This window comes from Anneissia japonica, unplaced genomic scaffold, assembly GCF_011630105.1.
Source record: "Anneissia japonica isolate Jap-2015-1 unplaced genomic scaffold, ASM1163010v1 scaffold288126_len377047_cov203, whole genome shotgun sequence".
Taxonomy (NCBI): domain Eukaryota; kingdom Metazoa; phylum Echinodermata; class Crinoidea; order Comatulida; family Comatulidae; genus Anneissia; species Anneissia japonica.
In genome coordinates, this window is record NW_022721684.1 from 158403 (window position 1) to 177598 (window position 19196).

Here is a 19196-nt window from a genome sequence, read left to right on the forward strand (position 1 = left end):
ATTTTTTTAGATATGTATTTAATAAGCTTTTGAATGGTATAGCTTATTGGTTTGATTATTACCTTCAACCCACAATGAATAATTGATTTTTCAGTATCTATAAAGCTAAAAAAAAGACATGTCTACCCACACACTGCATGGTCTTATGTGTATTGATAGGCAGTAGAATACCTAATAAATACAAAGGCTTTAAAAACTTAAACAAAATGGTAACATTTTCTAATTAAAATATTTTATAAATTATATCAAAAGGAAGACATACAGTAGAACCCCTATTAAGGGGGCACCTTCGGGACCAAAAAGAGTGTCCCCCTATTAGGGGTGTCCCCTAAATAGGGGTACCCCTATACAGGGGACACTAACCAAAAAACATGAAATTATCCCCTTAATAGGGTTTTTTGGCATGTTTTCATATAACGATGACATACATTTCTTTATAATTTTATTTTTATTTATATAATTAGTTACAGTAGAATTAGAACTAATTTATAGCAATAATTTGCAATGCAAATACAATTCCTTTATAATATGAAATCAGCAGAAATGTAACTAAAACAATAGTTTTATATGTTCCCAAATACTGTTTCATGATGCAATGTTAATGAATGAATTTAGGATCCTATGAAAGTGCAGGAAAAACGAAAAAAATAAATCCCCATGGTTAAGGGTAAAAAATGACAAGATTGGTTTATACGAACTAACGCATGCAGTAGGCGAATACTACTCCAATATTCAGTCCAAAGATTTGCGGAGAAAATTCTGGTTTATTGCTCAAATTTCAAAATTAAATTTCATTTTCAATTAATTTCAATTTCACTTTATTTAAAAAACCTCCAGAACGGAGAAGTAAAGTAGTAGGCCTAGAAAGTAGAAATAGAACAATTTCATTAAAACGGACAATACAGTATATTCATACATATAGCAAAACAATTAAAATAAAAGCCACAACAAAATTGTATAAATTCTCAAAATATAAAATTCAATCAAATCAATAAGAGGTGAGAATAGAACACCACCTTAACAGATACAAGCAAAACAACAACCCATGAAAATACTTAGACACACCAAACTACTACCAAAGAAAGATGGATTATTTTACATGATTCAGAATTATTATTATTAGGCTAACAAAAGCTCGCCCTTGACAAACAGCAGTAGAAAGGTGATAATAGTTAGAAAGTTCCTTAATAAGTTGCACAAAATGTGTCACTATATAAGGTTGAGTGAATTTTTCTTATTTTGAGACTGTTGTATTTGTTGTGATACAATAGAAAAAAAATAAAGTGTCCCCCTTAATAGGGGCTTATTGACCATTTGACACCCAGAAAGTGTCGCCATCCCTTTAATAGGGGTGTCCCCTTAATAGGGGTTGACCGCAGTGTTAAAAGATATATCGCCCCTCGTTTCACGGAAAAGTGTCCCCTTAATAGGGGTGTCCCCAGAATTGGGGTGTCCCAAAGTAGGGGTTCTACTGTAATCTAAAAGTAAAAAAAAAAATAATACAAAATATAAACATTGAAATTTTGTTAGGTCTTATTATTATTTGCGTAAAGTCTACACAAAAAATCTATAAATAATTTGTGGGAATGTTATAAATACACTTTATCCTGTCTTTAGATTCTAATAATTTAACTTTGCATTTTATGTATATTAATTAGCAAGAAATACATTAAAACTTGTGTGAAAACCTAATTTAAAAACCTGTAAAATTTGAAATGGATTGACTATGTTGTTTGGCATTTTTTACTCATAAATTTAATATATTGATAAATATATATCAATAATAATAATAGTTACTTATATGAACAATAAAAATAATGGTAAAGGCTGTGTATAACAATAGTAATTAAGTAGTACTTAAATGTAATACTGTTTTTATTATTTCAATATATTATGAAAAATTCTTAGACCAAATACAAGAAAGAAGAAGCCATTTCATATGATAACAGCAAGGCCTTGGCATTTACAAACCATGCATTTGATTGCCAAGTAATTTACTGTGTACAGTATTCCAATTGCAAGGCCAAATGAAGCGAAAGTTTATCATCTAGGGGATTACATTTTTTTCTCTTTTTCCTTCTCAGATATGGCCACAGCACCAGACTCATAACCAGGAGGTTTTATGTTAGAACCGGAGTTCTAGAGGATACTTAAAGCGCCATGGTGTGTCCAGAAGAAAAGTTCTCGCGGGTGTCAGGGGGAGGGCTTTTGAAGCTGCAGAATTCTAGCATGTAAATGGTGAATTTCATCATCTCCTTGATGATTTTTTTTAATGCGAATTGAGAGTGGTTTATATTATCAGACAGTTTTCGCTCAAACGGAAAAAGGGGGTTCCAGCAATTCCTATGGTTGCCAGCCTGAACATTTAAATCTTTTCATTTTTTTCAGAAGTTGTGAACAATTACTACAGAAAGTGATTTGTATATCAACAAATGAGATTAACAAATGAAATCCTTGCAATAAATCTAACGGTAATTAAAATTAGATTAAAACATAAAAATAAATACTTCACTCTTGTTGAGCCTTTGTAATAAATTTCTGGTGGATGTTTTCAAAGCTGAAACTGTAAGATGAAATTTGGAAAGCTCTCAACAGTATGGGATTGATTGTTGTTCAAAGCAGAAACTTCAGAAAAAGATTGCGATTTTGTAACATTATGTATGTTAATATTCTTAAAGTAAGCTTGAAATAGACAATTGTTGAGATAAGTAAGATGGAGGGAGTGCAAATGTTTGCAAAGCATTCTTTAAGGATATAATGGTTTAACAGTAAAAAGGTGCAAGTGAATGTCTTACATATGTATTTGTATTTTAATAAAAAAAAGTTTTAAACACCAAAATGTATTGTATTGTAATGTAAACTGTGATGAAACTGCTCAGTTTTTTTCTATTGTAGCATTAAACCACACTGCTATTGAACAATCGACATTACAAAATATGAATCATGCAGATATCAATCAACTTTGTGGTTTTTGCAAGAATAATATAGTGACCACTACTATTGTATTTCATAAGTTGCCTACTACCATGTTTTTTGCAAAAGAGCATTCTAGAGAATAAAAAGGCATAAAATATTATAAATTGAAACATTCATAGATGTTATGAATACCGAAGTGATAGAGATAATTGTTGAGAAATGTTTCTAGATATCTCTTTACTTGATGCTTCCTTGTCAACAGACAAAGTGTAATTACATTTCTGCTATTTTATTTAGTAATCGAAGAATGGTTTTTAGTGTGTACTGGAGTACTTCAGGATGCACAGTATCGGATTTTGCTTTACAACAGCTATTACTGTATATAAATGCTATATCGATTACTTATTGGGTTCTGGAATAGAAAAGTCACATCGAATAATAGAGAACAAGGAGCAAGCCCATTAGCTGTCATATAGCATTGATGAGTTTGGCATCTTCACTTAATATCTTCGCTTTAAACATGAAGGACACATGTCTCCTGCAGTGGAACACAAGCTCAAATGAGCTTAGGTATTCTTGCTTCGTGTGGTTGGCGTCGCTTTCGTTTTAACGATCGCCACAAATCTCTTGAGTACTATTTAACAGACATGATTTAAGATTAAAAGAAAGCAGCCGACTTGATAATCTTGCTAACGTTGTGAGGAGATTCTCGGCGTCTCTTCCACACCTGTACATCTGATTACTGCAGGTCAATTAATTTGGTCTTTATAATAGCAGTTGAGTACTTTTGTGGCGGTTTTGATATACGGTCATGTGAAATTTTGTTGGTCTCACATTATAGACTGTATTACACCAGTACTGTTTACTTCCCCACGTCACAAAGGCGGAACATAACATACAGTATAGCCACCTGTTCATGATTGGATCTGATTTTCACTTCACAACTTACTCGCATTTTCACACTGTCATCTTCCGGATTGCGTCCTCGGGCGCGGAGATGCGGGATTACTATTTGTACTGTTATTGTTGTTTGCTTCGGACATCAGGAACATTTCGTAGGGTGGGGTTGATCGGTCCGCCCAAGGATGATTTGGAATACTGGCACTGTACGAATAAAACCGAAGTCCAGAATGGAAATCCATGTAACGTGACCGCCACATCATAATGACAACTAAGAAACAAGCAAGTCCCCCGATTGCATTGAGTGAACATTGAAATACTAGATAAGTTTTCAGATTTAGAAGAAAGTTCCGACAATCAGCGATGTTTTCAAACAAATACGTATGTTTAATCAAGTTGTCCTCGCGGCGTGTACATACACAATCACGATCAGCAATTTCTGTGTCCGTGTCAGTGTGGCAGACGTGAGGATAGTTTTGATGGAGAGAGTCGATAATATTTGCTTGTATTCCGCAGAAAGCACTAGCGATAGTATTAATAAAAACACAGCAGAAGGATAACCCAAAGCACACAGTCTGAAAAAAGAGACCAAAAAAAAACGTAGGAATTACAAAATATTCCTTTGCTATGAATAAATGAACAGTAAAAGGAAGGAAGAATAAGAAAAGGATTTAAAGTGGCTTAAAATTATTTTTCGAAACTATAAAATAATAATACATCAATGACAAATACTTATTGTGTTTCAAAAATTATAATTTTTTTATATAGCATAAGATCACAGCATTGACGCTTCTACATAGTCGATATAAAGTGTAAGTAATATTTCCTGTATATTGTTAATTACTTGACATTTTAAGTAGAGAGGCATTTTTTTACAATGTATCTCCCTACTGTACCTCACTTAAGACTACTGAATTATTAAGTCTCAGGTTTTTGATCATTCTTGTTATAAGCCATGTCTCATTCTTCAAAAGCCTCATTCATCATTAAGAACTGAATAGCCAGAGGGAATGTCAATGATGCATAATTCTTTATTTTTTTTCAAATTACAATAAATGACATGCGGAGGTCTTTCTAAAAAATTATAATTTTTTTTATTAAGCTGCAAAGAAGAACAGCAGTATTCTTTTATTCGGATTGGTTTACATTTTTATTATTTTCATGAGAACAAAACATATGCTATGGGAAAAGGGGTCTACAGAGCATGTAGAAAAATGATTAAATGACAACACTGATTGTTATATTTACTCTTCTAGGGAGAGGAAGGGGTCCATCAAAATGAAAATATGTTTTACCATATTGAAAAAAAATAGATGACACTCTTAATGTAAGGTTTTAACAAAGATGGTACATCTTTGCAAGTCAAGACTGCTGTTATTAGAAATATGGTACTGTATCCCTTATAATTAAATAAAAATATAATATTAATAAAATATTGTAGCTATACATTCAATAGTTCAACTAAACTACTGAATAGAACTGATAATGGGAAAGTCTTAGGTTTGAATCCTCTAATGCAGACAATACACTTTCTTCAAAATATTATTCATCATTATTGCATCTATATGAAATTATATCTTAATACTTTTAGAATACAATACTCAATAATTTTATTGCAAAGATTACATAAAATGAGCTTTAGGGATATAGAAACGAGAGGTTTCTATGGTAACTAGTGACATACACTATCAATGATGAATTACCAATTAGAAATACATTTTAAGCAGTAGATTTCTGTCATTGAGAGTCGTCACATTGTCTATTTACCGTTACACTGGAGCTTATAATTTACCCAGAATAAAGGATACTGTACGTCAAGCCTATCATTTCATTTTTAGAGATTATTTCTAGTTTATATCATTTGACACTCTCTGTTTGGCCACCAGTGTGATCTAGTTGATATATATCACTGAATCTGATCTACACAGGCAATATATTTGGTAAGGAGAGCAGGGGCAGTTTCCAAAAGAGGGGTGAGGAGAATTAGAGGCAACACTACACTAGGAGGTGCGGTGGGAATTCTTGTTTTGTAGATCCCCGGAAACAACCTCTGAGATCTTTTCGGTGATTAATAATTTCTTTTCTTTCCCTTTTTTCTTTCAACTTAAACAAAAGGGGGGGGGAGGGTGGTCTGATCCTCCCCCCTTTTGTTAAGTTGAAAGAAAAAAAATACCTTAATAAAAAATGCCCTAGGACTTCCAAAGTACACTTGATTCTGAATAGCGCTATAGTACAGTCCAATAGTACCAGCAATCATCAACTGAAAAATAAAAAATGTTCACAATATCAATATACCACTTTATACAGGCCAGTAGCCAGGGGGTGTTTTTATGGCCAGGAAGTACCCTCCTTTTTTAGCAAACCCCCCTCTTTTCTGGCGAACACCCCCTTCAAATTTCCTGAACAAGTCCTCCAACCCAACTAATGCACGGCAGAGCCACCCAGCCACCCAGACTGTTGTTCCCAAACATATCTGCTTTTATAGCATTATTTAGACCCCATAAAGCACAAAAATCCTCTGGCTTTGGTGGTTTCGCCGACACCTACCATGGCTTTGACCCTGGACCTCATGTCCAGAGAACACACCCCCCCCCCTTGAAGAACCTAGCCACAGCCCTGTTATATACACAAAAACATTTCACTTCATACGCTCATTTGAGAAGTGGTGATTTTGTTCAGTGTATTATCAATTAATCAAGCAATTAATCACTCAATGAAATTCAAAATTATTTAAAACTTACTAGGAATTGGTCTATAGTACATTAAGACTGTCTCTTATACACATCTAGATGTGTATAAGAGACAGAAACATATGCTATGGGAAAAGGGGTCTACAGAGCATGTAGAAAAATGATTAAATGACAACACTGATTGTTATATTTACTCTTCTAGGGAGAGGAAGGGGTCCATCAAAATGAAAATATGTTTTACCATATTGAAAAAAAATAGATGACACTCTTAATGTAAGGTTTTAACAAAGATGGTACATCTTTGCAAGTCAAGGCAATGACATGAGAGAATAGGGGATATGTGAAAGCATTTTAATAGGTTGGAATACTGATTTAAACATGAAGGTATTATGAAGGTATATACACAGCAAAAAATGTTAAATCATAAATATCTTAATATTTTAATTAATTTTGATGAATAAAATATTTAGCATTTGAAGTTTCCTCATGATGTCTGCTTTGTCAGTGTAACTATTATTCAACCTTAAAAAAAGTCATAGTTGTTTTACAGCGTGTGTCATTTATTCATCAATACATATTAAAGTATGTAATTGATATGCCATGGATCAGCAAACATAGAGGCATTCACAATGCACTACATCAACAATCTATTCAGCTGAGCCCACCAAGGTGTCAAACATCATCTGCACCTACAGAGAAAAGGCGACTCTAGCCCCAGCCTTATAGCAAGATGCCGTGGGCTTAGATTTACCCTAGCAGCTCTATAAACCAGATGTGGATATCTCTAGGCTTAGATTCTCCTGAAAACTTGTAGGAGGTAATAATGTGTGTCGAATATTGTCCATAATGGGCAGAGCTGGGCTACTGCAATTGATTCCTCATCGTTGCTACAGCATAATAATAAGCATGACTTCCTTGGTGCTAATTTGATGCATTTGTAACATTAAATTAACATAATGAATACTGTATAAACTACAATTGACTGAAGATTAAATGAACAATATGAAAAATGTACATAACTACTCTAAATACCATATCAGCCTCTGAGTCTCTTACTGCACACTATATTTAAATTAACAAGTATTTCTTTTTTATTTCATTCTTTACATTTCATATAAAAATATAAATTCAATATGCATGTCACAATCAGAAGAATAGTAATTATACCACACATTAACTTGAAGATCAGAGGTGTACATGATTTCACAACCAACTATACAACAGTCATTCAATATACATAGGATGACCATACAGTTTCGCCTTTCAATTCAAGACCACGTTTGGGACCTGAAAATATGGGATGGTCACGAATTTGGTCTCCACTTAGGATTAGATTTGTGTTAAAAGATTGAAGATTGTTATTTAACTCTTTGAAAAGTGGTCTGGAATTAGAGTGGTCTCAAATTATTGGATGCACTGTCAGGGGCGGATTTAGGGGGAAGCTTGGCCGGCCCCGGCCCCCTCCCCCTTTGGAAAGCAACAAAAAAAAAAGAAAAGAAAAGAAAAGAAAAATAGAAAAAACTGCTATTGTCGGGCATCTAGAACACCAACATTTCGCGGGGGAATTTCCCCGGACCCCTAGGGTAGTGTTCTCTCAACCGGCCCAACATTCAGGGGCCCAGGGCCCCCTTTCAGATATCTCTGGATCCACTCCAGCCTGTACATGATGACTTTTCATGTTTTTATTACGTTTTTAATTAGAAATGATTATGATTTTGAAATTTGATACATCAGTTATAAACTGTAAAAGCACTCGGACGTATTGACCGCTTGAGTTTTAGTTGCTCGGTAAAGAAGAGGTAACAAATGGTACCGTAATGTAGTGACAGCGTACTTTAGGGAAACTTAATCACTAAATAACTAAGTCAGAACTGTAATTACAAACACTGTTCTGTAGTTACAAACCCTCAGAATTTCGTTCATACCTTTGGTACGCTAATTTCCTTATCAATCAATCAATCAATCAATCATCAAACTCATAATTAAACAATAATGAGCCTGTCAACACACGTCACTAGTAACTTGTACTTGACCAATCAAAATAAACACAGCTAACAGCTCCAACCATCCTGGCTGGATCGCAATATAAACAAAGTCGCTACGTATTATGCGTCTTAGATCTTACGCTAGATGTCCTAATTATGTCATGAGGCATTTCTGATACGCTTCTATACTCCATTATTGTCAACATCCATTAATTAAGGGTGGTAATTCGTTTTCATTACAGACTTTATCGTCAGCTTTCCCTCAATAATATATTACTTTAATTTTATCAATGACGTACTCAATACTAATATCGCTTATAAACAGAGGCAGCGCAAATGCGGGTGTGGGGAAAATTTGGAAAAGCATGGATAACCAGACCCCTCCCCCCACCTTGTCTGATACCACAGCGAGGTCGTACACCTAAAAATATTAATTTGCTGATCCAAACAAAGTTTATTGTGATTTCCAATCCCCATTATTGTGGTTTAAAGTCACAATCACAAATTTTACTTTAAAAAAATTTTTTATTTCCTTTATTTTACAAAATGTACGAAAATCTGGCAAAAATTACATTCCTCTCTGGATCGTTTGCAGGTTGGGGATACATATGGTATGAATCATGTCTAGTGCTTCTTTTATTTGCTTTCAATGTGTCTACTTGGTCAAAGTGAGAAAGTAGTAGCTGTTCCCCATTGACCATCTTGAATTTGCCATCTCGGAGTAAAAAAAAATTTTAAAATACCCTCATTCTCTTTTTTTCAAAATATTAGGACAAGAAACTACTTTGTTTTTTTTTTACTTGGCCTTATAGATTTGGGTATCTTTAACTTTAAGCCTGATATTACGACGTTAGTTATTACACAGCTCATTATCTATGGTGTGATTCCTTAGTCGCCCTGGTAAAAGCTTTATTTTCTTATAATGCCAAATAAATTTATTGAATGGTAAACCTACAGTGATAGATTACAGTGTGTAGAGTTGAGGTATTTGACTTATTACATTTAGGACATTAGTCTGAAATTGACTGATTGAATATAGGAATAATTTGAAGGGATTACTTGATTGATAATCACTAAAATAATTTGACTGATTGATTTATACCATTATCAAGTTACCTATTGGTATATGTTTGATAAATCAAAAGTTATATTAAGAATGCCATAGCAAGGAGGTCAGAGCAAGATATCAGAAACCTTTTGATAAAGTTATGCTAAAGGCTGCATATTCAATGAACCAAAGGATACCTTAATTGTTTACTAATATAGATGTTATGCTTTTGCCGATGTTGTTAAAGTTTGTAACTGTACAGTATACCAGTTGAAATTACTTTTCTATATATATATATTTCTCTCTCTCTCTCTCTCTCTCTCTCTCATATATCTGTCTCTTTATATAAATGAATGGACCATACAAAGTATTATGACTTATGTCTATCCTTTGTATAATTTCATCACTTTTAATTTTTTTAAAACTTTTTTAGTACTGTAATAATTAATTAGAACACTAGTTAATTATGAAAACGTTACTGTATCAAAAAAAAAAAATAATTGATACTAAAACATAATAATTATTATTTTAAAGATATAATATCAATATCCATAATAAGCTGTTAGATTTTACTGAGGCGATGCATTTCTAGTATGCTACATACTATACTGTATTAACTGGAGTGCGAGATGACATTTTAAAGACGAAATAAATTGGAATTAAATAGACTAACAAGACTTTTCACATATGATATATTAAGTAATTAATATAGATTGTGTGCATTTTTTTTCATCATGTATTAACCAAGTCTACATCGAAGGTCATCTAACTGTGTGACCTTTACCTACTTAAATGTCAAGAAAAAGTAGAATCACTGAATTAAGTCTTGCCATGACAAACTCTGATGCTATTTTCATTACTCTGTAAGGAGATAGATGCTGTCAATTACTATAGTAAATGTAACTATTGTATGTATTACCTTGATGTGTTTTCTGTGTACTTAACATCTCCTATAGTGAGTCTATGTCAGCATACTTAATAGGAAAGATGTTTTGCCCAACTTGACATTTTGTTACACTGAACACTAGTGCTTCCTATATATTTGTAGTAACGCTTGAGCTTTGTATAATACTAACATCGCCATCATCATCATCATTATCATTACTTACTGTATTGGGATATTAACATTCATATAATATACACAGTGGCATAATCAGGGAGGTTTTCACAGTGCCCAGGGACTCCCATTTTTGTTAAAACGTTAAAAAAAATAATATTAGTAAATTAATAGAAATAAATGTAGAAATAAGTTACGTTTACAACCAGTATATGGTGTAGTCACAGCCACTAATTCTTCACCCCTAGTTTTTCACCCGTAAAGTTATCGGATGTAATATTTCTATTCAGCAACCCCCTTTTCAAAATCCTGGATACACCACTCATACAGTAACTCTGTACACATTATTAGACTCACTCACTCACTCCGCCCCGACGGCCGTATGACGCTGTGAGGGCCCCAATTGACCACCCAATGTAGACCTTCATGAGTATTAATTCATCCCATTCATGATTTTTCTATATTTATTCACCCATCCATCCATCAATTCTTTGGTCAAATAGTTTAATTATTAAATTTACATTGTATCATTAGACTTTGATACACATTATATTTCATTGAAGCTAGATATAAAGTGAATGTATTTAATGTTTTCGTGAAGCTATAATTACACATAAGAAGAGAACATCAAATTGAGTAAATGTATCTCAAGTAGCATGCTGGAAGGATCTCAATGGACCGATGTTCTATCAGGCTAATACAGATTGCTATTTACGTCTGATTATTCACGATACCAATTAGATCAGATCAACCAAGGGCAACCTTTTGAGGTCAAAAACCGTAATTACTATCATCACCCACACCGTGCTAAAATTCAGTAATTATCGTCACGTAATCAGAGCGAGATGTCCAATGGTGATACTATTACGACTAATTGTGGACACTGGTATTACATTTCAGTATTCAGTTCTCTACTTAATAGTCAAAATATTATTAATAGTAAAGCTTCTTTCTGTTGTCATCTGATCATTAATATCTACCTTTTTGTTGGTGCTATTTTCTGTTTCAATGTTATTTCATTTTTAATATTTTACATTTGATCTATAATAAATAAAAATTAATAAATAAAATAATAATTTTAAATTCTTTCTCTCAAGTGCAGTCTGAAAGGCAAAAGACCCTTCTTTTTGCTTTGACAAGCCACCTTCACAGATAAATCTAATTCATATGCAGTGTCCAAAAATATTGGTCTTCCGACCACAACCAAAACAAAGACAAAAAAAGCTTGTGAGGTCTGCCTACTTAAATGTCTCTTTCTTATCGTGCCTCATGAAGAGCTGGTTTTTTTGTCCATATCACTATTCTAGAAATATAGGAATACTCCTATTAAGATTTTACAGACCTCAGCAGCAAGCAGATACACATGTAGATATAATAGTTGAGCCATCACAAAAAAAAAAACACAAATTTATATTGGAGTATTTGCCAGGAGAATGGAGAGGAAAAGAAAAGAGGATGGAAAAGAAAAAGAAAATAGTAAAAGAGAAAACACAATATGTTGTGAAGCGCTATAATTACACATTCTAGTTCTATAACAATCACCATGATGTTTGTGGGAACATAAAATGATGAAGTAACTGTTACTATATTCTTTAAATAATCTCTTAAATTGACTGGTAATCAATTTAATGATTTTTGAAGTAAAAAGTTAAATGTCAATCAGGGAAAAAATAATTGTTTCGATCTAGTACAATAGTGTCTCATTGGACGCTTATAATTGTTTATTATATATGAGAATTTCAACGTTATTTTTAAGGATAAATACCAAATGCCATAATTAGAACATTTAAAAAATACACTTATAACTTAGGTGAACTAGGTGAAATGCCTCAGGTTCACTCACGTCGTTCATGTTTGTCATCACTTCGAAGCCCACATTGCCAACACCAAGTCTAAACAAATGAGGCAGCGTTAATTAACCACTTGGAGTCAGTGACTGGCATATATTGACACAACTTGTCGAGTGTATATAGTACATTGGACATTTTGTCAGCCTACAACCGTACCGGCTAATTGATATCAAACACTCACCCTAATTATTAAAGTACAGTATAGTAAGTTGTTTCATAGGAAATGCATTTTAAACAGAGTACACGGGGTCTCAGAATGTTTGCTGGTGCTTGTGTGGGCTTGCAGTATGCCATGTTTACCGTACCCCCCGGTTATAGTTTTCAGGGGCGGATTCAAGTGTAAGGGGGCCCAAGTAGACTTTTTAAATAGTAATTTAAATATACTGTATAAGCAAATAAGTTTTGAGGACAATGTTGGAAAATAAGGATCTGACTGAGTCATTAATGCCTGAAAACAAAAATTACCTTAAGGCAAATTTAAATTAAATTAAATAATGATTTTAAAATCTGTATTTTGTTCATCTTCTACAAAAGCCATTTTGTACTTAATTTGCTACTGCAGCAAACAGCATAATAAAACGACAAAATCGTTGACAAAAATTTGGTCTGGCATACAGCATTTTATATCATTTCTAGGGAAATGTTAACCACAGAGTTACAGCTCCTTACTATACCAAATTTATAGCATACATTATTATATTGGTAGGGTATAATGTTTGCGAAGTGACGATAGATATGCGATGTAATAATAATAATAGTTAGTCTTACAGTCTACAGTGAACACTGCCAAGGCGCTTTGCATTATTACAGTGGCCATACGAGCAAATGTCTTTATAATACTTCTTTTGACATTTAAAGCTGTCCATTTCAACCAACCTCCATGAGTTTCTCATTTCGCCCAGTCAGTTTTCTAGTCTACTCAAAATCTCCTTTCTGTAACAATTAACGCATAACATATGGACAGCGTGCCGTCGCATTTGCTGTGATTCCGTTCTTTAGAACGAACTACGCCATATACCCCCATCAAATCCTTTTCTGATTGCATCTTAATGTATTGTGATTCAACAAGCTGTGCACTTTCGAAAATGTTTCACCGAGGAGTGTACCATTCATTCGTAATCAACATACATACTTCATTATACATAGACACACGCTGAGTATGTAATCAGGGTTTAGCGCTAAACAATAAAGTGAAAAATGCAAATAACAAGGTGCACCACTTTACTAGTCTGTATTTTCAAATTAATATTGTTGTTTTTTTGTAGAGGGTCCCTTTATTATTATTTTTTTTTTCTAAATTATTATGTCAAGAATTTATAAATTTTTATAGTATTGATGAGTTCATGTGTATTTTTGATGTATTTTGATATTTTTCATCCAGGGCGTTTCCCTTAGTTTGGACATCGAGTCTGTGGATCCTGTCCTTTTGCATCTGTTTTGTGATGTTTTTGATAAGACACAATAAATTGAATAAAGAAAGTCATCACTGCTGTTACAGTAGGTCATCCTTGTTAAATACATTTGAATAAATAAAAAAAAAAATCACAAATAAAGATAAACAAATAAAACAATTTAAACAATCAAACACAGTAATACGATATAAATTATGGTAAAGTGATGCTGTATGTTGTACTCTATTACGTAATGATAATTATAGAAATGTAAACATAAATTACAGAATTTTTCTCAGAATATGCATTAAAATGATTAATGATAAACAGTTCATGTGCTTCCATTATATAACTGTACACAATTAAACAACGGGCATGTTAATTACAAAATTGCAGAATATCACCTGAATAGAAGGTTGACTGGATTACAAGTCAAATTCCCTATCAATTTTTTAACTACAATACTCTATTATGCTAATCCATTTTCCTAATATGAACTGTAGCATAATACAACACATGTTGACTAGGCTGTTAATTATTAAGAATATTAATGACGGTATTTAAAAGCATCTTTCACAATGCCTCGTAGGGTCACTGACACGTCCATCAATTACGGAATAGGTAATAGTCATATGCTCCTTGATAGCTAATAAATCTATATTGCAGGAATTTTTTAATTAGTAGTTATACCTCCATACAGTGATCTACTGTTCATAAGAATTTGAATATACAGTAAATCTCCATTTAGATGAGAACACTGTTTAATCAAGCCTGTATACTGCTGGAATTTTCTAATTACAGTATTTAAATATCTGTTTACCTACTCTACGCTGCTGTATATACAGCGAAGCATTTGGATTGCCATATTTTCATTTTAAGCTAATTTATAAGCTTGAATAATCATGTATAAAGTCCTTATTTGGAATTATTATGTTGTGGACATTATGATAATACTACTGATTTGAATTTATTATATTTCCATTATACACAAACACACTAAAATACAGTAACTGCATTGCAAATGTTGATACAATCTGAGATTCAAAAACTGACTATATAGATGCAGGCACTCTAGCTTACTGTAAAAGTGACTATAAATCATAAATTCATCATTATTTTTACAGCCTAATATTTTTACCTGTAAGTAAAAAATTTACAATTTCCACCTACAGTTTCAGACGTACACAGTATTCTGGCAAATCATTTATCTAAAATCCAATCAACAGCTTATCTTCATCATCACCATAATCTTTCTGATTATCATCATCTTCAGTCTCATTACCACCATCATTATCCTTATCCTCATCATCATCAGCCATCAACATCAGCATTAAATTTCATTTGCTTCAACGTCTCACCGTCGTCATCATAATTATCATCACCATAATTTTTGTCAACATCACCACCCTTACCATAATAATCCTCCTTCTGATTATTATCATCATCTTCAGCCTCATCACCATCATCATCCTCATCCTCATCAGCCATCAACATCAGCATTATTTTTATTTGCATCAACGTCTCATCATCGTCGTCATCCTTATAATCATCATCTGCCATTAACATCATGATCGGCATTATTTTCATTTGCATCAACCTCTCATTATCATCATCATTATTTATCATCACATTTTAAAAATTGTTTATATTCTGCATCCAAATACAATATAGTAACATGATGGAACTGACAATCATTCAATCAATCAACCACTCAATCAAATCACTGTCAAGTATGTTCATCAGCAGACAGCCCACCCAAGTTTTTATTTACTACGTACTATAACTGATAGCAAATTAAATCTAAAATTCAACAACAACCCTAAGTTTAACAACTGTCGTGTCTAACATTGACATACAATATCAATACCAAACAATATATTTCCTTGCATTTTCATATTCATTGGACAATAAAAATTGATACTCACACTGCATGTCAATATCATACGAACCAATAAATACAACCTGGGATGATATAATTTTGTATCACCTGCTTTACCAATTCTAATAAAGGGGTATTGACCGCAATCGGTGTTTGTAATATTTAATAAGTTCATAACCAAATACTTGTGTAGTTGCATATTTCTGTCTACCATATTACACACAGCTACCTGCTTCAAATATATTATTAATCATTTCATCTTGAGCGACATTATCTTCAAAATGGTCATTATAATCTATCACATACTTATTTATAATTAAATCTAATATTATTTTAATACTAGTTATTACAACTAGAATTATAATCACAGTGACAACAATTTCTATTAATAAATTTATATGAATTTTTTATATGTGTCAATTATATTTTTTTAGAATTTAGAATATACAGTAGTTATACACTATTGTCTATTATATACGGATACTTGCTGCTTATTACAGTATGACAGTTCAGATAAAAAGGCAGATGCGAGAGAAAGAGAAAATTGAACTCAGAAGAGAACCTTCATGTAATTAGACGGCATTGCTTCTCAATTAAAATGTGAATTACTTGAAGATCACCATGATTATCCTTTTCATTAATCTATCTATACGTAAAATTTAAATCATTGACCTCGTTTGACAATTTCATTTTACATAACAAAATTGATTTCGCTAGCTGAACATGGAATTTCTCTGTAAACATAAAGCATCAGCACCTTAATTATGAGAAGCATGTCTTTACACACATGTAATGCGATTACCTATCATTTTACAAACAGGTCTTCAACAACTTCCCGTGTGTTGAGATTATTTACATGTGAATGGCATGTGAGAGCTGTCTCATCCGCAATTTAAACTCTCATTTGCAATTTAATATCTCATTAGAAACTTGATCCATTGTACACAATTTTAATATTTGGTATCACCGCTTAATCTCTGGTGTACCGTTTAATCTCCAGCGCGGCATTTAAATTCTAGTGAACCATTTAATCTCTGAGGAGCTGTTTAATGTCCAGTGTGCCATTTAAATTCTGGTGCACCATTAATCTCTTTTGTGCTGTTTAATCTTCAGTGTGCCATTCTAGAGAACCATTTGATCTCTGGTGTGTCCTTTAATCTCCCATGTGCCAATTTAATTCTGGTGCGCAATTTATTCTTTAGTGTGCCATAATTAACCCCCAGTGTTCCATAACCCCCTCATACCAATTAGTCTCTGGGACATTATTAATCTCCAGTATGCCAATTAATTCTTTGTACCAAATCATATTTGGTACAACATTTAATCTACAGGGTGCCATACAGTAAATTTGTTGTATCAATTCATCTCTGGTACACAATTCTAATAACATACTACTGTATATAATCTCTAGTGTTTTAATAAATTAAGCGCTTGTATACTATTTCATCTTCAGCAACACATGACATCAAATCTCAGACATACCACATAATTTCATAAATTCTATAAATTTCTAGTGCTCTATACCTGTCTCTTATCCACATCTAGATGTGTATGTTTCACCTACTAGTCCATAAAATAATGATCCTCTAAATTGGAAAATGACAATTTATTTGTTGGCTCATGTTACCAGATGCTAATTCCAGCGCTTTTAAGACTAACATTAGTTTCTGCCATCTAGCAATCTAGTGCTTTAATTTCAAGTAACGAATGTTGACTCACATCCATTAAAATTGCCATGTAGATTTTCATCCAAGTCTGGTACAATGTGCCAACCGAAAGCAAGGAGAAATAGGTTTCATTCATGTTTAATGAAATTTGTTTAACAAAAATTTGAAAAGATAATGAATGTTGCCCAGCAAAATATTTTAGTTTTATTTATTTATTTTAGTTTTACCATATTTTACAGCAGTGACCATTCCAGGTTTGCCTAGATGATGAGTTGTACCTGAAAGAAAATACCCATGCACCAGGAGATGCCTCTCCCACAACTACGGTATATTTTATAAAATTTTGTCTTTTTGTTTTACTCTACATATAAATATAGTTCTATATAATAGTAGGTAGATATGCTTGGGAATATCAAATACACTCCAAAGAATTAGACAATCAAGGCACCAGATAAAATCTCCAATAATCTCTATTTTTCAAAGTATGTACTTTGTAATTATATGAGCCTTTTCTTTATTTTACATTATACAGATATTAGCTTGGGATATCTCATTTTTACAATTAAGAAGATAAAAATAGTAACTTACTAAAACGCCTGCCCAATAAGGGGCATCCCGATGTTTAACAGACGGAGTCATAAGCAACATTACAATTCCAAAAGTAGTAATTATAAATCCAAGAAGTATTTGAAGCGTTACGATACACACAGGAAGTGTACAACACCGTAGATCATATTTTTTTTCTGTTCCTGAAGAAGTTGAAGTCCGTTTTAAAGGTTCATGCACTTGGTGCGAACTACTACAGTTTGAACATTCGTTCGGCGGTGGTGGAGTGGTTTCAGCAGGAGCCGGTACCAATGGGTTCAAAGCAGATTCCTGGCAAAAGCGTAGCTCTGGTGAGCTCGAGCTACGTGAGCTGCGAGACAAATGGGGAAGAGAGAGCGGGCCTGTTGACCGTGAGCTATTCGATTCATTGCAGTCCGGAGCTACTTTGTCATACATTTTAAATGTTCCAATCTCAACTTGCACAGCAATTATTCATTTTACTAGAACAAGAGTCTGGAATTAAAGAAAACAATATAATTATTGGTTAATAAATAAGAAAAATAATTTATAATAAAAGAAGGTCTTTACTAATAATATTAAGAATCAAAAACAACAATATTAATCAAAATAATGATAATAATAATTTAATAAAGATAGATAATACAAAGGTCTCCTTGTACTTCACAACAAAATTAAACAAAAAAATGATGTAATAAAATAATTCAACAATGTAGTACCCAAACTGAACTACAGTATATGGTTATACTACCCACAAACTCACCAGCGATCTTTACTTCAAAATAGAATAATTTGATACTTTAAAATTATAAACAAGCTTTTTTTCAAATAAATTTAAACTATAAGAAAAAAAAAATTGATAGCCTACAAGGAGCATACAATAATTCACCACAACTGTCATCGACATCATATCATTTACCAGCATTAAAATAAAACCACAATAAAAATATCATTTTCAAATAGCAGTCAAAAATGGACAGATAATCAAAAATTTATGATTTCCGTCTATAGCAGACACATTACACTATACTTGTTACTCAACATTCTTTTACCAATCATAAAGTAGACATATGATTATTCTCAATGCATACAAGATTCAAAAGGTAGAAATTCCTACTCTAGAAACTAGATTTAACCAATTTCTGAGAATCCTTATAAGCTGGGTAGTGAACAATGTACTAATTCCCTATTTATGATACTGCTGATTTAACATAGCTTTAAAGCAAGACTAAGGTTTATATATATATAT

The 19196-nt window shown here is 32.7% G+C and overlaps 1 protein-coding gene across 5 annotated transcripts in view; it reads right to left on the reverse strand.

Annotated features, from left to right (window-relative positions):
* Positions 1 to 878: 878 nt before the first annotated feature.
* The window catches only part of LOC117111731 (sarcospan-like), a 38868-nt gene continuing 20550 nt past the window's right edge, over positions 879 to 19196 (reverse strand). For all 5 annotated transcript variants that reach the window (XM_033254728.1, XM_033254729.1, XM_033254730.1 and 2 more), the window contains 3 exons: positions 17972 to 18442; positions 5990 to 6076; positions 879 to 4391 (listed from right to left, as the gene is read on the reverse strand). In XM_033254728.1, the coding sequence (XP_033110619.1) occupies positions 3882 to 4391; positions 5990 to 6076; positions 17972 to 18385 (1011 nt within the window). In that variant the 5' untranslated portion in view covers positions 18386 to 18442 and the 3' untranslated portion in view covers positions 879 to 3881. The remainder of the gene's footprint in view (positions 4392 to 5989; positions 6077 to 17971; positions 18443 to 19196) is intronic.